The following is a 23,283-nucleotide window of genomic DNA, read 5'->3' as shown; positions in this document are numbered from 1 at the left end:
ATGGGAGGGGCGGGTCTGGGTGCGGCCTGCCGCGTGACTCCTGGGTCGGAGGCCCACGTGGCCGGGGCGGGGACTCCGGCGCCTGGGGCGCCGACTGATTGCGTAGCGGGCGGGGCCGGAAGTGCCGCTCCCTGGTGGGGGCTGTTCATGGCGGTTCCGGGGTCTCCAACATTTTTCCCGGTTGTGGTCCAAATCTGTCCGAAGCGGAGGCAGTGGAGCTTGAGGTAAGGCCCTGGCGTGTGTAGCGTTCGACTTTGGAGCATGCTGATGACTCCTTGTTGCCAGGAATCGAGCGGAATCTACGAGCTGGAGACAAAGGCCCTGGGCGGGGGGTCCTTCGTTTTGAGCCCTACGGCGGAGCTCTTTGGAGACAGGCGGGATAGAGAGAAGGGGAGACGGTCTGGATGCCGCCCCCCAGAGCTCAGAAGATTTAAAGGAGTAGGGAGGGGGGTTTTCTTTACCTTAGGCTGAGGGCGGGGCCCAAGGGCTATTGAAAAATAGACGAGGGTGGGGGTAGCTAGAAGACTAGTCCAGAATTCTGAGATCCACAGTAACCTGCAAGTATTTTTGCACTCCTGAATCACTTTGAGAACCAAGTGGCGATGAACGTGTACGGAACCAATACATTTCAGACTCTGGTTTTAGTTACTGTTGATTACAGAAAGCTTTGAAGTACTGTAGATGTGGTTCGACAGTTAACCCTAATTGCTGCTTTCCCACAGGTTCTTGCTGGTGTGAAATGACTGAGTACAAACTGGTGGTGGTTGGAGCAGGTGGTGTTGGGAAAAGCGCACTGACAATCCAGCTGATCCAGAACCACTTTGTAGATGAATATGATCCCACCATAGAGGTGAGGCCCAGAGGCAGTCTGCTGACCATACCTCTCTCTCTCGGTTTACTCTTAACCCATTCCCTTTCCCATACCTTTCACCTACTCCTTAGCTAAAGGAATAATCAGGAGAGAAAATAAAAGTTATTTTGGGCACTGTGTTCAGTAATACAATAAAGCTTTACCTGTTTTTGGAGAAGAGTTCACTTTTATTAGCTACTGATGATTTTCTAAAAAGTTTACAGTTTTTAACAGTTTTGAAAACGGTTACAAACTCAGTGTTGGACTCATTTAGTTTCTCCACATATGACAGCTCCGTTAAAAAGAAACACAGGTCATAGAATACCTGAATGATAGCAGGATGGAGATAAAGGATTCAGAGATCTGAGTGTTTCTTAGCCACTTGAAGCAGCTGAGACTGTGGGTTGGGGAAGAAAGAGCATGAGATTTTGAGTCACTGTGCCTAGGAATACAGTCCCTGTTTGCAGTTAGTTATATGATAGTGAGCAAATCACTTTTCTCATCTATTAAATTACCATAAACCTGTCTTGCCTGACACCCAGGGGATGTTGTGAAAAATCAACATACGTTAAATTTTTGTGGATGCTAACGCACTGTGTAATTATCACTTATTTAAAGTTTCTGTTGTTTTTGTGGGAGTTCATGTTATAGATTGGCTTCAGTAAATGTCATCTAAAGTCCTTTAAGTAAAGAGTTTGTAATCTTATTCAGTTTAGAAATGTCTAACTCTAGAGATTATTTTAATCCACATCCTGGTCTTCGTACCACCCAGCCATTGAGTGTTTAATGCAAGCTAACTCTAATATAGCCATTATTAAAAATTAGTCATCAGTCCTTGGCAAAGTTTTATTTTAGGCTTACCAGCTTTAGTATTAATGGTTAGAACATTTTGTTATTTTTCAGAGTTTTATTTGTTTGCGAGGTAATTTACATAAGGTATATAAATCTTACATCTATAGCTCAGTGGCTTTAAATTTATGTACACTTATGTAACCGCCGCATAGATAAAAATATAGACTATTTCCAATGCCCAAGAGAGTTCTCTCATGCCCCTTTCTAGTCAGTAAACCCCCCTATTCTGCCAGGAAATGACCACTTCTCTGACTTCTATTATCATAAATTAGTTTGACTAAAACCTATCTTTATCATTTTAATTTTGTTTATTTCCTCAGAACACTCATACATTTGACCCTATTTCATGCTTTAAGCAAATTTGGACAATGTGAATTCTATGTTAATTTGAAAGTATATTACAGTCCCGCAATGGTGTGAGTTACAGAGGCGCTGTTCAATGCAAATGGGCTGGCAAACTATGTTGCATACTGTTTCTGGAGCCAGATCTTTACTAAGTGTGATGAGGTTATTTTCTTTGAACTGAATTCCCAGAACATAAATATTAAAATACAAGTAAAATTTTTGCCTTAGAGTCAAATTGAATTTTTTTTTTCAATATGATCTATGCATGTCTATCTTCCCAAGGAATTAATGTAGCTATACCACGTTTGGAACCTTTAGGAATTTGATTCAGGAATATTCCCCAGAAGTACAGTCTGTCATGATGAGAAAAATATTTTGATATTATAACCTTGTCTGAAATAAAAGGTATTTGTGTATTTAATCATAAACACAAAAGATAGTGCATCCTGGGCCAAGTTATAATTGGTGGAGGTATGTTTAGAATTGTAAATGGACAATAAACAACTCAAAGAAGTACAGTTCATACTTCAGTGAACGTAATCTCTAGTCTAAGTGCGGTAGAACTGTCTTTTCAATTACCATGTTTTCTTCATCTTTTCCAGGAACAGAGTGACCACATTTTCCTTTCTATAGGCATATCGCATTTGGGGCTTTTTTCCTAGGGTGACATTAAGTACTTTCTGTTTGTGATTATATATCAGCAGTTTGAGGGACAAACCAAAGAGACAGAATTGGACTTGGTTAGGAGCTTATTTAACCTTAGCAATAGCATTGCATTCCCTGTGATTTTTAATAAAAATGGAATCTCCCTCTCTCCCTGCCCCCCTCCCCTCCACACCCCAGGATTCTTACCGAAAACAGGTGGTTATAGATGGTGAAACCTGTCTGTTGGACATACTGGATACAGCTGGACAAGAGGAGTACAGTGCCATGAGAGACCAATACATGAGGACAGGCGAAGGCTTCCTTTGTGTATTTGCCATCAATAATAGCAAATCATTTGCAGATATTAACCTCTACAGGTACTAGGAGCATTGTTTTTTCTGAAAGGATGATCTTTAAGTGTGTTCTGAAGTTTTGGGGTGAGAATGAGGATACCACACTAGGGAAAATGCAATTTTTTCATTATGAAAAGAATTGCTTTTAGGTTGTGACATTGAGAATCTGGGGTTATTACTGAAAGTTAATACGGGAGTTTATTTTATATAAGCTAGTATGTCTAGAATGCCTGATAATACATAAATGAAGCTTGCTTGCTAATGGGAGTGATTCAGAACTAGAGGTGTTTTGAGAGACCACAGAGAGGAAAACACCTCTGAGAAACATTCTTCAGTAAGTAATAGAGAAGATAGCGGGAAGAAACAAATGGGGGGAGGGGGGTTAGATAAAGATGAAAGCAAGGCAAAGGGGGGTTAGATAAAGATGGTCTTTCTCCACAGAACCTTAAAGTTTCAAAGCTCAGTTGGACCATAAAAATTCTAATACAACATTCTTATTTTACAGAAACAAAGTTCAGAAGGTGGTTTGTTAGGTTTTCATAGTCATGATTATTACTCATAGCAGAGCCAGGACCAAAAACCCAGGGCTCCTTTTTCTTAGCCCTGTGTTCTTTAGGCAGAATAATATAATGGTTAAGAATACAGACTCTGCCTGGGTTGAAACTTGGCTCCATCATCTCTTAGCCATGGAACTTTGGGGCAAACTACTAAATCGCTGGGCCTCAGTTTCCTTATCTATAATGTGGAGATGGTAGTACCTACCAAGAGTTGCTCTGAAAATTAAACGAGTTAATAAATATGTGAATCACTCAGAGCAGTGTTCAGCACAGAGTAAATGCTACACAAGCGTTCTGCCTATAGCCTGAGTCTTGGCGTATGCTCCATCCATATGACGATATTGACTCTCAGAAACAAACTAGTCTAAAACTGGTTTTCTTCCCCTAAACCTGCTCTACTTTCCATTTTCTCTCTGCAGTTAATAGCAGCACTTAATAAAATGCTTAGCACTTGGCAAGCACTAAAAAACTATTTGCTGAATTTCTAGAAATCGTTTTCCTCCTTAGATTGTCTTATATTATCCCTTCACATAGGTTACCGCCATCACACCAAAGCTCAGTTCTGCAGATAGCCAGTGAAATGCATTTCAAGTACATGACTTTGTATGTAATCCCAGGGTAGAGTCTAGAGCAATGCTGTGCAGTATGGTAACCACAAACCACATGTGGTTTAAATTTAAATTCGTTAAAATTGGGCTTCCCTGGTGGTGCAGTGGTTCAGAGTCTGCCTCCCAGTGCAGGGGACATGGGTTCAAGCCCTGATCCGGGAAGATCCCACAGGCCGTGGAGCAGCTAAACTTGTGTGCCACAACTACTGAGCCTGTGTGCCACACTACTGAAGCCCGTGCATCCAGAGCCTGTGCTCCACAACAAGAGAAGCCACTGCAATGAGAAGCCTGCACAGCACAGCAAAGAGTAGCCCCTGCTCGCCACAGCAACAAAGAAAAGCCTGCGCACAGCAACGAAGACCCAACACAGCCAAAAATAAATAAATTCATTAAAATTAAACAACTTAAAAATCAGTTCGTCGGCCCCATTAGCAACTGACTTTTCAGGTGTTCAGTAGCTTCATATGACTAGCATATATAGTTGGACAGTGCAGCTAGAGAACATTTCCATCATCATAATAAGTCCTATTGGACAGGGTTGATCAAGAGAATCTGGAACAGTAGTTTCCAAACTGCTGTGTGGTATGTCTTACTTGTCATTGAAGAGAGAACTGTCAGTTGGGAGTTCCAAATCCTTTAGTCCCCTGTTAATAGGAGCAGTTCTGGTGTTTCCTATTTTATACCTTGGACTTCCAGCTATAATTCGCTTGAAGAAAATGTTTGGACACCACGCATCTAGAGAAGTGGATAGACTGTCTTTCATTAAATACTGTCACTCTCAAGGGAGCTTCAAAAAGTTATTTGGAAGCAGTAAGATTTACTTTTTATACTTCAGACCTTAACCTAGAATGTGATTTCGAGTTGCTATTTAACTCCAGAGCCAAGCTTTTTGGAGAATCAAGGAGCCTAACAGGGACATGTGTCAAGATAGAAGGTGAACTGGTACTTGGCTTCCCTGCGGCTGTTGCATCAAGCCTACACCAGTCTTCTTAGTATGCAAGGCCTTTTATAAGTAGAAAAAAAGTGAAACTCAGTATAGAAGCTAATAGGGCTAGGTGAAATTTGCTAGATTTTCTTCTTTTCCCTAGCTGTTTATTCCTTCCTAAACGTTTATTCTTCTGTTATGATAACATATTCCCTTTTTTAGGGAACAGATTAAGCGTGTAAAAGACTCAGATGATGTACCTATGGTGCTAGTAGGAAACAAGTGTGATTTGCCAACAAGGACAGTTGACACAAAACAAGCCCATGAACTGGCCAAGAGTTATGGGATTCCATTCATTGAAACCTCAGCCAAGACCAGACAGGTATAGTACAGCTTTTAGCAACTGGCAAGGGTTTATTTAAGGCAGAAAAGTTTGATTGATTTGACTCTTCACTAGAGACGTGATCCACATTCTTTGCTGTTTTGGATTTTTTTAATACTGTTCTATTTTTTTAATCTTCAGTTTAAACCCAAAATGAATTTATTAATATTCAAGTGTGGTTTCTTTTTTACTCATGCAAGTTAACATGCACAAATATTTCTAAAATGAAGACCCTTGATTAAAGATACTTAAAACATTAGTCCTTCATCCATCAACACCAGCTACTATTTAAGGCATAGGCCCTCCTGAATGGAATCTTTAGATCTGGTAGTTCTGTATGTCCCATGTTATCCATCTTCCTTTACGTAAATGTTATCTTTGCAGAAAGTGCTATTGTATATCATCCTGCTAACGTGACTCAATAGGAATGCTGAATCAGCCTATTTGATCAGCTAATAATTTAATAATTGCAATTTTAAATCCACATAAAGAAGTACAAATGAGAGAGAACTTACAACTTGGGTTGTGTCTGTTAAGCTGTCTTTATCATTTTCTCTCTTTTATAGGGTGTTGAAGATGCCTTTTACACACTGGTAAGAGAAATACGTCAGTACCGAATGAAAAAACTCAACAGCAGTGATGATGGGACTCAAGGTTGTATGGGATTGCCATGTGTAGTGATGTAACAAGGTGAGCATGTGGTCTCTTGACATAATTATAAACATTATTTAGGCAATTTGGAGGAGTGTTGCTATTATCTTTTCTGTGTTGCTATTTAACAGAGTTTCTGCTCACTTACAACTATAAAATAAAGAACTTTCCTTATGGCACCCTTTCTGAGAGTACCACAGCCTAAACTGTTTTTAAAACATTTAATTATTTTACAGACTGTTAAATTTTCAATAATATTAGAAATTAGAAGACATTGTTTATGAAATGTATTACCAGGAGCTTGAAGGATCACTACATGATGATGACATGGTGTGTATTCTTTTCTCATAGATACTTTTAAAGTTCTAGCATCAGAAAAGAGCCACCGTCAAGGTAGGACGGGTTTGGAAACGAATGTATTATCATTTATGTTGATTTGGTAACCTTGTCTTTCTAATACTCTCTATGTACCATTTATACAGATTCCATCTTTATTTCAGCTGCACTGACACCTTGGTCCTGACTTCCCTGGAGGAGAAGTATTGCTGTTGCTATCTTCAGTCTCACAAAGAAGCTCCTGCGATTTCCCCAACTCTCAGTAGATCAGTATAATATTCTCTATTTGAGAAGTTCTCAGAGTAACTACCTCCTCACTTGGTTGTCTGACCAGAGAAATGAACCTCTTGTTACTCCCAGTATTTCTCCACCCTGGGTTCTCCCCGAGCACACACAAACCAACCTCCACCACCCCAGGTTTTTCATCTGAAAAGCAATTAATGCTCTGAAACAGAGAACCAAACTGTAGAAACATGAAATTCTGTAGAAAACAATGTCTTGAGCTCTGAAGTAGCAACTGCTGGTGATTTTTTTTTCCTTTTTACTGTTGAACTTGGAACTATGTTGGTTTTTGGAGAAATGTCATAAATTACTGTTTTGCTGAGAATATAGTTAATGTTGCTGTTTGGTTTGTTTGTAATGTTATCAGCTATATTCTATAAACTGGCATCTGCTCTGTATTCAGAAATACAAAAGTGAATACTGACTTTTTTGAGTCTATCCTCGTCTTCTCGACTTTCTTGTAATTAAATCTGACTTTCACAATGAAGTGCCTTTTTCCTGGAAGCGGTTTGTAGACTTCCTTTACAATACTTCAGTGGAATAGATGTCTTAGAAACTGTTGTACTGTTGTACAAGTGATTGTGTGAGATGTGTCTGTGACCCGTCTAGCTTTGAGGGAAAGCTATACCAATATGATAGCAGATGCCATTTCTTACGTGTATGAAGTTGATTTTCTAGAGACCTGTTTTGGGGCTCTCCCAAGAGAAAGGTGAGACTATAAATGATTAGGAATAATTTTGCTTACTTTTTACCTAATCTCCACTTTTTTTTTGTTTTGGTAGTTTACTGCCTGCAAAATGTATATAATTTGTTTCTTCTAGCTTACTGATAATCTAATGTTCAATGAACTTCCATTCATATTTAAATTTGGGTCATAGCAGAAAGTCTATATTTGCAGGTGTTCAAAATTATAAAATTAGATGCAGGTTTATTTAATAGCTGTGATCAATGATTCTCAAGCCTCAAATATGTTAATAGGCAAATTTTCACTGCATATCATGGTAATTATTCATGTATATAATTGCCCTCAGTCCCCTTCTCACCCCATCCCCTGTCCTTCGCCCCATAGCAGTGGCTTGATTATTTCAGTTGAGTAAAGCGTGGTGCTAATAGACCAGGGTCACAGTTTCAAAACTTCAGTGAGCCAGTTAGCATCACAGAGAGAGAAATTCTTCCACATTTGCTCATTGCACCATTAATTCCAGCTAGTAGTTTTGCCAGATGCATGTGGTTAGTCCTGCAAGGAGAGAAGAGGTCAGTTAGCACAAATTCTTAACCATGACTGGAAAAACTTGTTATCCTGAGAAGGGTCAGCTTAGAAGTCTTTATAAATAAAGGATCTAGACTCTGTTTTTAGCTACATGGAAACCAAATTAAGCCAATATTTTTTCTGTTTTTGAGAATGAGGATACCTCAGATCAAAATTTTAAAAATTTTCTTTATTCATAATGTTCTTTGAGGGTTTAAAACGGGATGTTGATTAATTAGTCTGGGCATACCAGATAAGCTGATGAGTTTGTTCTTGTTCTGAACAAGAAGTAGCCTTTGGATTGGAATTGCTGTTTGAGAAGGGAATAGAGAATATAATTAATAGTTATGAGGATTTGGAGGCTTGGCTTTTCCATTTGCAGATAATATCCTGATAATTCTAATGAGTAATAGACTTGGATAACTTTTGATGAAAGAATACTTCCAAAACGACCACTTCCTGTTCTCGTCTTCTAATGTGTAAATACTTACTGAGGTCCTCTTCTAATATGAATTTTCACTTATTAAGCAAATTTCACATTGCCTTGAAATGAATTCGGAAGAGAAGAAAAAAACATAATGTACCCAGAGAATGAAAAACCCAGAGAGTTGTGCTCCTTCGTGTTAATTCTGAGAGCTTTCACAGTCCACGCCGGTAAACAGAAACTCTCTGCCACTTTGCTTCTGCTCCTCTTGGAGCATTGCTCTCATTTTCTTGAGGATAGATGGAGACTTGTCACCTCAGTTGTCATTGTCTTCCTCTTCTTCTTTTGTCTATGTGACTGACTGTGTGATTCTTATGAATGTCAAATTGGGGGGAAAAAATAACTCATTTTAGACTCTTGTGCCCATTACCCTCGTATGTTTGTATCTTTTAGTTTTCTCAAGTATGTTCTAAGCACAGAAGTATCTAAATGGGGCCAAAATTCAGACTTGAAAATGTTCTTTTAATAGCTTCTTAAAGAGTCACACTTTGGTATGAATTTTGGCACAGTAGAGTGACAAACTGACAGTTAAAACGCTGAATAACTTCAGTTAGTGTGGTATCAGATAGTTTTTAGAATATGTTTGTGATTGCTGAAAACAATTACAGTTTACCTCAAAATCTGGAAGTCTCTTTCCCCAAGTTAAGTGCCTGGCCAGCTGTCATAAATTACATATTACTTTATGTCTGTTTGTTTCTTAAAGGTTGTACATTCAAGATTGTGAAAATAAGGTGTTCTGTATGAAGGCTGCCATGCCTGTGTGTAAATGAATCTGTTGAGTGCTGTATTTGCTCCAACAGCTTACTATAGAATGCTACTTGGTCATATCGTACTTACTACAGTTTTCACTTCAGGAGTGTAATAGGTAAAATTATCCTTAATCTGTATTGTAGTGGGCCCCATGTTTAGTCTTTCATCATCCTTTAAACTGCTGTGAATTTTTTGTCTTGACTTGAAAGCAAGGATAGAGAAACACTTTAAAGAGATAGTCTGGTTGTTTTCCATTCCGGAATTTGTGAGCATAGTCATGTTTTGCTTTACATTTACAGTCATGAACTCTTAAGCTGGCAGCTACAACCAAGAACCAAAAGAGGGTGCATTCTGCTTCTTGTAATTCATCTCTGCTAATAAATTATAAGAAGCAAGGATAATTAAATTAGAGAAAGTATTTAATTTGGGTGGTTTCTATAAACAAGAGACTATAATTCTTGTACATTATTTTCATCTTTGCTGTTTCTTTAAGAAACCTAATGTGCCACGAAATTATTTTAAGGTGTTTCTTATAAGAATTGTTTTTAAAGTGTTCTTGTTATCAGAGTAATTGTAGATATATTTCAAAATATAACTGGTAATTTTTAAAGGCCTGAGTACTGACCTAAGAAGCAATTGTATGAATTCTCTGGAGGCAAGGGAGGATCTCAGTGGAAGTTGTATGACTTTTATATTTCTGTGCCATTAAATATAGGTAAAAAATGTCAATTGTGCAGTTCTGCTGTTTAAACAGGAACTATTGGCCTCCTTGGCCCTAAATGAAAGGGCTGATATTTTAAGTTGACTATTTTATTGTAAATTAATCCATTCTAATTTTTAAAACTTTGGTTGAATATTTTTCTTGTTAAATGTTTGAAAAATAAAAACTGGAAGTTCTTTGCTTAGTCATAATTGCTTTTACCACTGATTGCCTTTATTGAAAGTTAATATTTAATTCAGACGTTTGGATGTGACATTTGGACAATATTGGAAGATCTGAGTTCCTCATTTTGTCTCAGTATAAAATATGTCAGAGCCTGCTTTATTATGTCGGGGTGATTCAAAGCTGTATGGCAGATTCTCACACATTAACATGAAGTGCTAAAAACTACCATTGGATCTTTTGGTCTATTTTTGTACTACTCTACAGTCTACCAGTCTTGGTGTAGGTTTGAGAGTGTAAGTCTAGGAACCAGAGAACATGGGCTCCAACTATAATTTTACTACTCTAGCCAATAGTTTCCTCATTTTGCAAAATAGGGAAGTTGAAATAGGATATCTCAGATTTCCCAGTCCTAATTAAGGAGATATAAAAGAATGATTTCAAACCTAGGCTTTTTCTTTTTTTATTTTTATAATTATTTATTTATTTTTGGCTGCATTGGGTCTTCGTTGCTGCGTGCGGGCCTTTCTCTAGTTGCAGCGAGCAGGGGCTGCTCTTCGTTGTGGTGCGCGGGATTCTCATTGCGGTGGCTTCTCTTGCAGAGCACGGCCTCTAGGCGCGCGGGCTTCAGTAGTTGTGGCTCACGGGCTCTAGAGAGCAGGCTCAGTAGTTGTGGCACACGGGCTTAGTTGCTCCGCAGCGAGTGGTATCTTCCCGGACCAGGGCTCGAACCCTTGTCCCCCTGCATTGGCAGGCGGATTCTTAACCACTGCGCCACCAGGGAAGCCCAAACCTAGGCTTTTTCAGTCAACACTGGAATATTGTGATTATGAGGACCTTGATTCATTCTCCCAAAGACATCCGTTTTTTTTCACTTTTTTCTTAAAAAAGGCAGAAACGTGGATCATTAGTATTTGACTGAATTAAGCTTAAGGAAACCAAATTTAAGCAACAGGATACTGTTTCTAGCTACTAGGATGAGTGTAAATATTTTAGATTGTAAAATGTACATGAAAAACAGAATTATGGACTGGTGTATCTAAAACAGATTTCCTCCTAAGTTGGTCACCTATGCCTCACATCAGATCTTTTGTTCTTCTAATATTTGACACCCTGATAACTGAGAAAGAGGAAAGGAGGAAAGGATATTATCTTACTGATGATAGCTGCTGTTCCGCTTGGCAAGATGAAGCTATAGAAAGACAAACAATGGAAAAGTAGCTAAGGAAACTTGTTTATTTGGAATATGAGGGGACCTCCTCTGCATCTCTGTGCTATTAAGGTTTCTGTTCTCAGAACAAGCAATTCTCAAGGTCATTAAGAGGCCAACAGAATCGCATGAGTTGTTTGACATCCATAAATACATGTAAAGGGGCCAAGAGTTCGTGCTAGTGATCATTTTGCAAAACCACTTAGGACACATTTCAGATTATGTCCAGCTCCATGACTTGAGAGCACAGAGAAGCAGTGTCCAGTATCCAAAGGGGAAGGGTATGGTTTGTAATGCTTTCGGTATAACCCTGGGCAATGAAATGTGGTCCTATACCTTAATAAAAGAAAACTGGAACTCTAGGAACATCTGAAATACAGATAATAAATACCCTTTGCAGTGCCAAAAGGAACATCAAAGGTTCAGATTCAGGAACTGGGAGTAAACCTAGTGAATTAATCATTCTTATCTGGAGACATTGTATTCATGACTGACTTTGCGCTTGCACCAAAATAGTCTGCTTATTAACCTATAGTGGGGAGGAGGGAGATGTTCTTTTTCAACTTAATGTTTAATCTCTTCTTAAAACTAGTGTAAATACAGATTGCCATCAATTTGTAGGCACCGTATAAAGAGAACAAGGCGTAGTGCCTGCATTATTGGGGGTTAAAGTGATATTAAATGTTTCTAAAGATAGAGGCAGCTACCTGCCTAACCAGGGAGTATGTGGTTGGAACTGAGCAGTTGCCTACTAGAGCCTTCAGATGCAGTAGGCTGAAATATTATCCAGGCTAGGAAAAGCAATCTTCTAGAATGGCTACTGTGGAAATAATAAAATTGGCACTATTGACACTTGCTGGAGGAGCTTGAGATGTGTGAATTTTGTGTATTTGTCTGAAGGAAAACTGCACACTATTTTAAAACATCTTAGTGTAAATCGATTCTCCACATGGACAATTGAGACCCAACATTAAAAAAAAATGTTTTTATTCATTGGAATGAAGTTTAAAGACATCTTGAAAATTAGATCAAGAAACCTCATAAGTTTATGCTTGTTTTGCCTGTGAATTTGAGGAGTTTGACATATGATATTAAAGCCTAGCAAGGCACATGAACTGAAGTTACCAAGGCCTGTCGCCCCATCATTCTATAGCTGGTGTGACATTTCCTCTCAGAGAAACACATTTGGATTCCACTAGGAGGCATAGCCACATGCCCTAACAGAATGTTTTTGTTTCGTTGGCTCAGTACGTTTTCCTTACGACTTTCCTTCCTAACCCACGTAGCAGGTTTTTATTGAACCTGCTATGTGCCTAAATGCTGTGCTGCTCTGGGCATACAGCAGTGAGCCACATAGGCTGGCTCCTCATTCGTCTTTTATATTGCATTGAGGAGAGATCTCGAAAACAAAAATTTCTTAGTTGCAATTTGGTGATTGTTTCAAAGGAGAAGGATATTGTTTACTGAGGCATAACTTGCTTAGCCTCACTCTTCCAGTTGTCGCCCTCATGACACTGCCCAGGGTCACCTCCTACCCAATTTTTCTGTGAATAACCAAGGCTACCCAAGATGCACAGAGCCTGTCTCATGCCTCATTGCCACTTGGGTCTCTCCTTTTCAAGTCAAGGCTCTCATAAAAGGAAACTGTATATTGCTTCACAATTTCAAAGTGCTCTTACATAAATTTCGTTTAACCCTCCACAAAAGCCATGTAAAAGAGGAATGGTCTACATTTTACTGATGTGAATCCTGTAAAATTAGATGGGTTTATTCCAGGTTTGAACCTAGGTCTTCTGACTTCAGATACTGTGCTCTTTTTGGTTTACTAGTGCAATTGACCCTTGAACAACATGGGTTTGAAGTGGGCAGGTACACTTTTAAGCAGATTTTTTTTCAACAGTAAATACTACAGTACTACACTCTAAGGTTGGTTGAATCCAGGGATACAGAGGAATCGCGGATACTGAAGGCTGACTGTAAGTTATAGGCGGGTTGTCGACTTCATGGAGAGTAGGCGCCCCTAAGGCCTGCATTGTTCAAGGGTCAACTGTAGCTTTCAAACCGTGCTGCTCAAAGCCCTTGGAGTATGGTAAAGGAGATTTCCGGGAAAGCCTGAGTGGTCAGGGCTCTGCTCGTCTTCCCTTGTCCTTCAACCCAGGCTCCACTTTCATCTGTTTGGGGGTGGGGTTATTTTGGCATATTATCCAGATATTTTATTTTTATAATCTTAAATATCAAGAATGACAATTTTTAATTCAACTACCTGAAGTTTTGTATGAATTGACCTTGTGTTTCAAGTAGTCAATTTTATTAATTTTATAAGAGTAGTAACAGAACCTGGTTTTAAAAAAATTGAAAAAAATTGGAAACCACACATAGAATTACTTAACATTTACACAAAGTTAATCACTTTAAACTTCTGTTGTTCTTCTGTCATCTTTTGTGGTGATTTTTATGCACAGGGTCACGTGTGTGTGTGTGTGTGTGTGTGTGTGTGTGTGTAAGATTGAATCATCTAGTGTTCTGTACCTTACTCATTTCACTTAATAACATAAATTCCACACCTTTTCTAAGCCAGCATATTTACAACAACATCTTTCTTTTGAAAACTATATAGTACTGTAATTTATATAACCTTTTCTCTGCTGACAAACACATGGGCTGTTTTTTATCTGATGGTTGATTGTTTTGTCATATCAAATATCATTATATTCAACATATATTTGCCAGTATATGCATAGAGCAAATTCCCACAAAATAGTTGGGTTTACACTTGATGCATTTTTAATTTTTTTTAATTTTTAATTTTTTTTTTACTTCACTGTGCCGGGGCTTAGTTGCAGCATGCTTGTGGTATGCGGGATATTTTTTTTTTTTTTTTAGTTGCAGTATGCGAGATCTAGTTCCCTGAACTTGGGAGTGCAGAGTCTCAACCACTGGACCACCAGGGAAGTCCCCAATACATTTTTTATTTTAATGCATATGGCCTTAATTGTCTTCCAGATACTGTTTTATCAATAGATTCCTTCCAACAGTGCATGAGAAGATGTTTTATCCCAGACCCTAGGCAACCCTGGGATATATCAAAATTTCAAACTCTTACCAGATTAATAGGTAAACTGTGATATTTTTGTCTACTGTCCAATTTGCATATCTTTAACTATAAGCACTTTCATTTGTTTTTCATTGTAGGCTTCCACTCAAGATTTAGTTTGAAGATTCCATAAGTAAAAGTTTAAACACCCCTTGACTTCGATCTACTCCTACAACCATCTGTCAAGCTGGGAATCACTATGCTGCATCCTCATGTCTAGTCCAGAACCCAGTACTCTAGGCACAATCACGGTCATTGCACAACTAAGCAAGAGTGAGGCCGTAAATGACACCATGGTTAAGAGCCCCGACACAGAGCCGTAATTCCTGGGCTTAAATCCCATCTCTACCACTTAAACAACTGTGAGACCTTGGGCAAGTCAGTGTCTGTACCTGAATTTCTTCAACTGTAAAATGGAAGTAATAATAGTTCCTCAAAAGACTGTTGTGAAAATTAAATGAATTAATATATGTTAAACAACAACAACAACCTTGGAACAGTGTTGAGCACTGTTATTATTGCACAGACCCCACGGCATGCCTCCCTCTCTCTCCTGACAGAATGCAGTATACTTTTGATGTTTAGATTGCTTTGTTAAAAGCAAATTGCTGAATTTTAGTTCCATGCAAGAGGCAGGAAACAAAGTCAGTTTGTCTCACGGAAAAGGATGAGTCTTACGAAGTTGACGTCTTTATTTTTAGGCATGTATGGGAAATTATGACTGACAGGGAAATGAAACTAAATACAGTAAAATACCGTAAGATTTCAGAATTTGATTATATTCCAAACTAAAACTCATTCCTTAGGTTTAAGGTAACTTTTATATACCTCTAGCAGGGTGACAAAAATAGTCCATAGTTGCTGCTGGCAGAAGGACTGTATTCCAAACCAGAGGTTGTAATGAACTCAGAACTGCTGCCACTGAAGCAATGTTACAAAGGGTTAAGCTCATCCTGAAAGTTTACTACTGGTAGACCCGAGCCCCATAGAACGCTTTGGCATCTAAACCATGAGTGACTGTGAGGGCATGGAGGAGGGTGGGGTGAAGAGCAGGTTGGAAAGGGCTGGGCCCTCCCAGCAGGTTTCACAGCAGGGACAGAAACCTGCTATAGTAGAATAGAAGAAGGGCTTTCTGGACAAAAAAGCCAGGCAGCAGTGATTGCCTGTGCACAGCTCATTCCTGTTAAGTGTCTGTCGTCTCCTTCCTGTAGAGCCTCAGGTTACAGGTATCTCTAACTTGATAAACTACAATAAATCTCCGCTTTAAAAAATAGTTTGTAAATTTGTTATTTGGAACTCTGAATGTTTTCCATTGGAATAATGTTCTAAATGATGGGAAGCATCTGGGTAAGCTCCAACCAATGTAGTCCATAATTTGGATGAAATATCCACATTAACAATTTTTAAAAGACATAGAAAATAATGGTTTTAGAAAATAATGATTTTCTTTTGCCAAAACTAAAGCAAAAATAGAATTAAATGAGACTAGTTTATATACTGATGCTTGAAGAAAAACCAAGTCTAATTACAGAAAAAGAATGAGTAGATAGACTTGTCCCACTTATAGACTTGTCCCATTTAGCTTCTGGACATTTTTCCTTAAGGGCTGTAGATGATAATAGGACCAGAATATGTTTTGTTTTGCTTTAAGTTCAGTTTTTTAATGACAAAAATAATACTTGTTCATGGTAGAAAATGCAAACAAGAAAAAAGAGAAAAGTAAAATATTGCCATCATTCCACTGCCCAGACAGAACGCTGGTATAAGTTGTCCAGGCTGTTTTCAACGTCTATATTAATACATAAGTTAAATGCCTTTCCTTTTTTTTAATGAAAACAAGATTATACTATGTATACATCCTTGTAAAATGCTTTTTCACTTAATAAAAATCTTTGAATGTTTTCCAGGTTAATATATATTCATCTACTCATCATGTTAATGACTGAATGGTATTTTATATTATGGTTGTACCGTACTTTAATCAATCTTCTATTGCAGTTGTTCCTACTTTTAAAAAAATATTTATTTGGCTGTTTTGGGTCTTTGTTGCAGCGTGCGGGCTCTTCGTTGCGGCACTCGGGCTTCTCTCTAGCTGTGGCGTGCAGGCTGCTGAGCTCGTGGGCTCAGTGGTTGCAGCGCTCAGGCTTAGTTGCCCCGCTACATGTGGGATTTTAGTTCCCCGACCAGGGATCAAACCCACGTCCCCTGCATTGGAAGGTGGATTCTTAACCACTGGACCACCAGGGAAGTCCCTGTTCCTACTTTTTGACTCTTATAAGTTTGGCTACAATTAACATTATTGAAACATATCTTTGAGCACTTGTATAATTTTCTTAAGATAAAGTCATAAATATTAAATTGTTTTATCAATGGATAAGCATATTTTTAAAGGTTTTTGATAAATATTTTGCCAAATTTCCTTCCAGGAAGGCTAAAATCTTACACTTTCACCAACCACATGAGTGTCTGTTTCCCCATATATTAAACATTGAGTATTATCAAGAAACTGGTTCTTTTTTATAATCAAATTCACTTCAAATTGTGTGGGAAAACAAAAATAAACTGTAAATTTAAAAAAAATGGAGTGTTACAATATATGCAGTTTTAGAAACTCTTCATAGTATAATCAGTCATATTTTCTTACCTGTATCAGGTGGAATTCCCCAAAAGACGGCAGTTTCTTAAGATCTTTTCATTTTTAATTTGATGGTAAAGCCTTGAAATTTGTCCTGCACTTTTCCCCACTACTTACACCTACCAACATTTGTCTGGACATTTCTACCTGCTAACAACTTTATAATCCTTAATTTACTTACTCGGTGAATCAGGAATATTAAAACTTATACAGGCCTTGACTACCCCAAACACTACCCCCACATCTCAGAGTGTCTCTGTCTGCATTCTTCTCCCCTCCGCCACTCCAGACTCAGCGATAAAGCACCTCTCCTCTCTTCCAGGTTCTTCCTCCACCTGGGTCTTGCTTCCACCTCCTCGCATGTCCTCCAAGACTGGAAACTTGTTCTGACCTGTAGTTTCCACTCTCTTTATATGTTTACTTTCCTCCATCTACTTGTTTCTGCCCCTAGAATTCTATAAATCTGCTCCTTTGACCCTAGTTCCCTCAAGTTATCATTCTATTTTTTCTCCTTCCACTCTCTGCCAACATCATTAGGAAAGAGGAGTCTCCACCTTCCTCAGTTCCCATCCACTTTTCAACTCACAACCATCAAGCCTCCTCTACTCTCATGGCTCCTCTAAAGCTTCTCAAACAGGGGCTTCCCTGGCAGTCCAGTGGTTAAGACTCCATGCTTCCATTGCAGGGGGTGTGGGTTCAATCCCTGGTCAGGGAACTAAGATGCCACGTGGTGTGGCAAAAATAAATCAATAAATACAGAGGTGGGAAAAGAGGCCCTTGAACAGCTTCCAGTTTCCACACCTTTTCATCTGCAACCTTGAAGCCATGCTCAGTACCCCCCTCACCATCCCACAGTCAATGATTGATCATGATGAGGGTATAGAGTTGGATCAATTCTGCTCAGTCCTGAATTCCTATAATGGCAGTCTTTTTGGGGAGCTCCCCATTGGCCTGGCCAAGACTTTTTCAGATTACAATCTGAGGCTCTTCAGTCCCAACCATACTGAACTAATTGCAGTTCCACAGATGGGTCATGAATTCTTGAAAAGAGTGCATTTATGGAAAAGGATTTGGACTGTAAAATGGATGGGTGTATAAAAAATGTTTGAGGGGGCATCAGTGGGATAAGACCATGAAGTAGCGAGGATGATCCCATAGGTTCGAGGAACTTTGTTTTCTCTGTAGTGCTCTATAGTGATAGGGAAATTTATTCAAGAAGTTCGGCCATTTGTATGGATAAAGTCTTTCATGATCCAGTAGAGACTTGTGTGAGGTATCTAAAAATCTATACTACTAATCTAAACAGTTCTGAGAAGTGATCTACTCCTGTCCTCCATTATAGGATTGGCTGAAAACCATCTCTCGTCACTAGAAATAACCTTGTCTTGTTTTCTTCATAACACCCATTACTACCTAAAATTATTGTGTATTGCCCATTAGAATATAAGCAGAGGCCTTGTCTCTCTTGTTCACTAAATGGCATTGCTCAGGACTGTGTCTGGTTAGGTTTTCAAAAGTTGAGGCCACACAACTAGTAAGAGGAAGAAACAGAATTAGAACCGAGATCTAGTTCACCTTAACCACGTAAACTTGGTCTTCTTAAGTGCCCAAGAAATATTTGTTGAAACAATGAATGAAGAGTTAGTGAATGTTTTTGAACTGAGAATATAAAGATCAAAGTTGTGTTTCAAGAAGATTTAGCCTGGCAGTATTTTGCAATATGGATTGGTGACAGGGAAAATAATTAGAATCTATTGCAATCATCTGAATTTGAAATAACTCATGACTTACCAGTTAGAATTACATTGGTTGCTAGTAGCTAAAAAACCCAGACTAATCAGTGGATAAAACAAATTTATTTTCTCATCTATTAAGAAGTCTGGAGGTGGGCAGTCCAGCGCTACTGTGGTGGCTTCAGGATACCATCAGGAACCCAGACCCTTTCTTTCTGCTCAGGCATTCTTCACATGTGGCTTTTGTCCTGCTTGTCACTTGTGTTACAACAATTGTTGATTTGCACTCAACCTACCCAGATATTTTCTTATTCCAGGCAGGAATAAGAAGAAGGGCAAAAGGCAAAACATATGCCAGCTGAGTTGGCCTCTTTTAAAAGAGCTTTTCCAGACATCCCGCCCAGCAATTCTGCTTCTATCCCATTGGGCAGACTGTGTCACATGGCCACTCTCACTGCAAAGAGGTCTAGCAAATATAGTTTTTTGGCTGAGCACATCGGTTAACATTTGTCAACATTAGTTAACTTTTGTTAATAAGAAAAAAGAGAAAATGAGTTTTGAATAGACAACTAGGGTATCTGTCACAAATAGAATGGGAAAAGTGGAGGGTAACATATAAAGGTTAAGAGTCATTTGAAGGAGAAGCTGATTTGTGGGGGGGAAATGTTTGGTTTGTATATATCAGTTTGTAGATACCATTGGGAAATCCAGATGGAAATGTCACAAAAAAGAGTTCAAAAGGAACAAAAAATATTTTGGTTGAGTAACAACTTTGTAATGTGTTTCTAAGATTGTTGATTGAAAGGAGAGGATGGCCATAAAGCTAAGCCGTAAAATGTTCTCTTTTTGCAGACAAAGAGGCTTGTCCCAACTTTCAGTAGAAAATAGTAGTTAAAAGATCGTTCAGTCCATGCCCACAATTCTGTTCCAAATCTGAGGTTCCACACTGATGCTCCTATCTTTAATATATGCTGTTACAGTTCATAAATTCTGCTGAGTCTAGCTAAGTACTTTATTTACCTAACAGTAATTATCACAGACAGGTGTACCTTGGAGCTATTGCAGGTTTGGTTCCAGACCACCACAAGATAGTGAGTATCACATAAAGCAAGTCACACAACCTTTTTTGTTTCCCAGTGCATATAAAAGTTAAGTTTAGGGCTTCCCTGGTGGCGCAGTGGTTGAGAGTCCACCTGCTGATGCAGGGGACACGGGTTCGTGCCCCGGTCCGGGAGGATCCCACATGCCATGGAGCGGCTGGGCCCGTGAGCCATGGCCGCTGGGCCTGCGCGTCCGGAGCCTGTGCTCCGCGGCTGGAGAGGCCACAGCAGGGAGAGGCCCGCGTACTGAAAAAAAAAAAAAAAAAGTTTAAAAAAGTTAAGTTTACATTATCCTGTGGTCTATTAAGTGTGCAGTAGCATTATATCTAAATAACAATGTACATATCTTAATTTTAAAATACTTTATTGTTAAAAAATGCTAGCCATCATCTGAGCCTTCAGAGAGTCTTAATCTTCTTGCTGGTGGAGGGTCTTGCCTCGATGTTGATGGCTGCTGACGGATCAGGGTGGTGGCTGCTGAAAGCTGGGATGGCTGTGGCAATTTCTTAAAATAAGACAACAGTGAAGTTTCTGCCTCAATTGACTCTTCTTTTCCTGAACGATTTCTCTGTAGCATGCACCGCTGTTGATAGCATTTTACCCACAGTAGGACTTCTTTCAAAATGGGAGTCAATCCTCTCAAACCCTGCCACTGATTTATCAACTAGTTTTATGTAATATTCTAAATCCTTTGCTGTCATTTCAACCACCTTCACAAAATTTTCACCAGCAGTAGGTTCCAGCTCAAGAAATCACCTTCTGGGAATTCCCCGGTGGTCCAGTGGTTAGGACTCGGCACTTTCACTGCCAGGGCCCAGGTTTGATCCCTGGTCGGGAAACTAAGATTCCGCAAGCTGTGTGGAGTGGCCAAAAAAAGAAAGAAAGAAAATAGAAACCACCTTCTTTGCTCATCCATAAGAAGAAACTCATCCATTCAAGTTGTATCATGAGATTATTCAGTCACATCTTTAGGCTGCACTTCTAATTCTAGTTCTCTTGCTATTTCCACCACATCTGCAGTTGCTTCCTCCACTGAAGTCTTGAACCCCTCAAAGTCATCCATGAGAGTTGGAATCAACTTCTTCTAACTCCTGTTAATGTTGATATTTTGACCTCTTCCGATGAATCATGAGTGTTCTTAATGGCATCTAGAATGGTGAATACTTTCCAGAAGGTTTTCAATTTACTTCGCCCAGATCCATCAGAGGAATCACTATCTATGGCAACTGTAGCCTTAAGAAACTTATTTCTTAAAGAATAAGACTTGAAAGTCAAAATTACTCCTTGATCCTTGGGCTGCAGAATGGATATTGTATTAGCAGGCATGAAAACGACATAAATCTTCTTGTACATCTCTTATCAGACCTCTTGGGTGACCAGGTGCTTTGTCAATTGAGCAATAATATTTTGAAAAGAATTTTTCTTTTCTGAGTGGTAGGTCTCAATAGAGGGCTTAAAATATTCAGTAAATCATGTTGAAACAGATGTGCTGTCATCCAAGCTTTGTTTTTCCATTTATAGAGCACAGGCAGAGTAGATTTAGCTTAATTCTTAAGGGCCTTAGGATTTTTAGAATGCTAAATGAGCATTGGTTTCAACTTCAAGTCACCAGCTGAATTAACCCCTAAGAAGAGAGTCAGCCTGTCCTTTGAATCTTTGAAGCCAGGCATTGACTTCTCCTCTCTAGCTATGAAAGTCCTAGATGGCACCTTCTTCCAATGTAAGGATGCTTCATCTACATTGAAAATCCATTGTTTAGTGGAGCCACCTTCATTCATTACTTACATACATCTTCTGGATAACTTGCAGCTTCTTCATCAGCACTTGCTGCTTCACCTTGCGCTTTTACGTTATGGAGATGGCTTCTTTCCTTAACCCTCATGAACCAGCCTCTGCTAGCTTCAAACTTTTCTTCTGCAGCTTCCTCATCAATCTCAGCCTCTGTAGAATTGAAGAGAGTTAGGGCCTTGCTCTGGATTAGGCTTTGGCTTGAAGGAATGTTGTGGCTGCTTTGATGTTCTCTCCAAACCACTGAAACTTTCTCCATATCATCAATGAAACTGATTTTCTTTCTTATAAACTTTCTCCATATCATCAATGAAACTGATTTTCTTTCTTATCAATCATTCGTGTGTTCACTGGAGAAGCACCTTTAATTTCCTTGAAGAACGTTTCCTTTGTATTCACAGTTTGGCTGTTTGGTGCAAGAGGCCTGGCTTTTGGCCTATCTTGGCTTTCAACATGCCTTCTTCACGATGCTTAATCATTGCTAGTTTTTGATTTAAAGTGAAAGACGTGAGACTCTTCCTTTCACTCGGACACTTTGAGGCCATTGTAGGGTTATTCAATGGCCTAATTTCAATATAACTGTGTCTCAGAGAATAGGGTGGCCCAAGGAGAAGCGGGGAGACAGGAACCAGTCAGTGGAGCAGTTAGAACACATACAACATTTATCGATTAAGTTCACTGTTTTATACGGGCATGCGTTCGTGGTGCCCCAAAACAATTATAATGGTAACATCAAAGATCACAGATCACAAATCACCATAACAAATATAATAATAAGGAAAACGTTTGGAATATTGTGAGAATTACCAAAATGTGACAGAGACACAGTGTAAGCAAATGCTGTTGGAAAAATGGTGACAGTAGACTTGCTCCTTGCAGGGTTGCCACGAACCTTCAATTTGTAAAAAACACAATATCTGCAAAGTGTGTTAAAGTTAAGCACAATAAAATTGAGGTCTTCCTGTATTTTGCTGTAACCAGGACTCTGTGTTATTGTGGAAGGAGCATGAGATTTTGGTCCAGAGAGACTTGGCTTCGCATTAACAATCAGAATGACTTTGGGCAAGGCACGTCTCTCCCCAGAGCCCCAGTTTTCTAATTTGGGAAGCAAGGGTAAGGTGCTCCTTGCCTTATAGAATTGTAAGCAGGGTCAAATAGATAATATTTGGAAAGTGCTCTGTGTACTATAAAATGTTATGCATGAGAAATACATTCTTTTTGTAACAATATATAGAGTGAGGGTCCCTGAGCACTCTAGATGGCAGTTGTGCTTCCACAAGATTTGAAGTAAATTTATGACTTAATTCATTAAATAAATTCTGTCAGGTGAATTTCTGCCAAGTCAGGAATATTTCTTAAGGTGTGTGTGTGTGTGTGTGTGTATTGAGAGTTTGATGAATGTACCAGCATATTCTCTGACCACAGAAAGCTGTTCTCAGGACAGAAATCCTGAGGACCTTGACTTTCCAGAAGCATGGACGATTTCATTGTGTTTCACTAGGGTGGAAAATGGTCATCAGTGGTCCAGTCATACAAGAAAACTACACTTGAAGAGAATCCAATCCATAGGA

At 39.1% G+C, this 23,283-nt stretch overlaps 1 protein-coding gene across 3 annotated transcripts; it reads left to right on the top strand.

The window, feature by feature from the left end:
* The first annotated feature begins 85 nt into the window (after positions 1–85).
* Positions 86–10,181, top strand: NRAS (NRAS proto-oncogene, GTPase). 3 transcript variants are annotated; one of them, XM_032603202.1, is made up of 7 exons: positions 86–224; positions 723–850; positions 2,891–3,069; positions 5,358–5,517; positions 6,084–6,207; positions 6,520–6,561; positions 6,669–10,181. In XM_032603202.1, exons 2-5 carry the CDS (start codon positions 740–742, stop codon positions 6,201–6,203), a joined length of 570 nt encoding a protein of 189 aa, XP_032459093.1. In that variant the 5' UTR covers positions 86–224; positions 723–739; the 3' UTR covers positions 6,204–6,207; positions 6,520–6,561; positions 6,669–10,181. The 3 variants fall into 3 exon arrangements, with proteins under 3 accessions (XP_032459093.1, XP_032459100.1, XP_032459107.1); XM_032603209.1 differs by having other exon boundaries at positions 110–224; positions 6,651–10,181; XM_032603216.1 differs by lacking the exon at positions 86–224 and having other exon boundaries at positions 257–850; positions 6,651–10,181.
* The last annotated feature ends 13,102 nt before the right edge of the window (positions 10,182–23,283 follow it).

This window comes from Phocoena sinus, chromosome 1, assembly GCF_008692025.1.
Source record: "Phocoena sinus isolate mPhoSin1 chromosome 1, mPhoSin1.pri, whole genome shotgun sequence".
NCBI classification, from domain to species: domain Eukaryota; kingdom Metazoa; phylum Chordata; class Mammalia; order Artiodactyla; family Phocoenidae; genus Phocoena; species Phocoena sinus.
The sequence above is the reverse complement of the archived record's forward strand: the minus strand, read 5'-3'. Positions and strand labels throughout refer to the sequence as shown.

What these genes read in the sequence shown, in the direction of transcription:
- NRAS (XM_032603202.1), top strand. Translation starts at nt 740, where the DNA reads ATGACTGAGTACAAACTGGTGGTGGTTGGAGCAGGTGGTGTTGGGAAA. An exon ending in GCAGATATTAACCTCTACAG is followed by an intron (nt 3,070 to 5,357) that starts GTACTAGGAGCA and finishes TCCCTTTTTTAG; the next exon opens with GGAACAGATTAAGCGTGTAA. An exon ending in CCTCAGCCAAGACCAGACAG is followed by an intron (nt 5,518 to 6,083) that starts GTATAGTACAGC and finishes TCTCTTTTATAG; the next exon opens with GGTGTTGAAGATGCCTTTTA.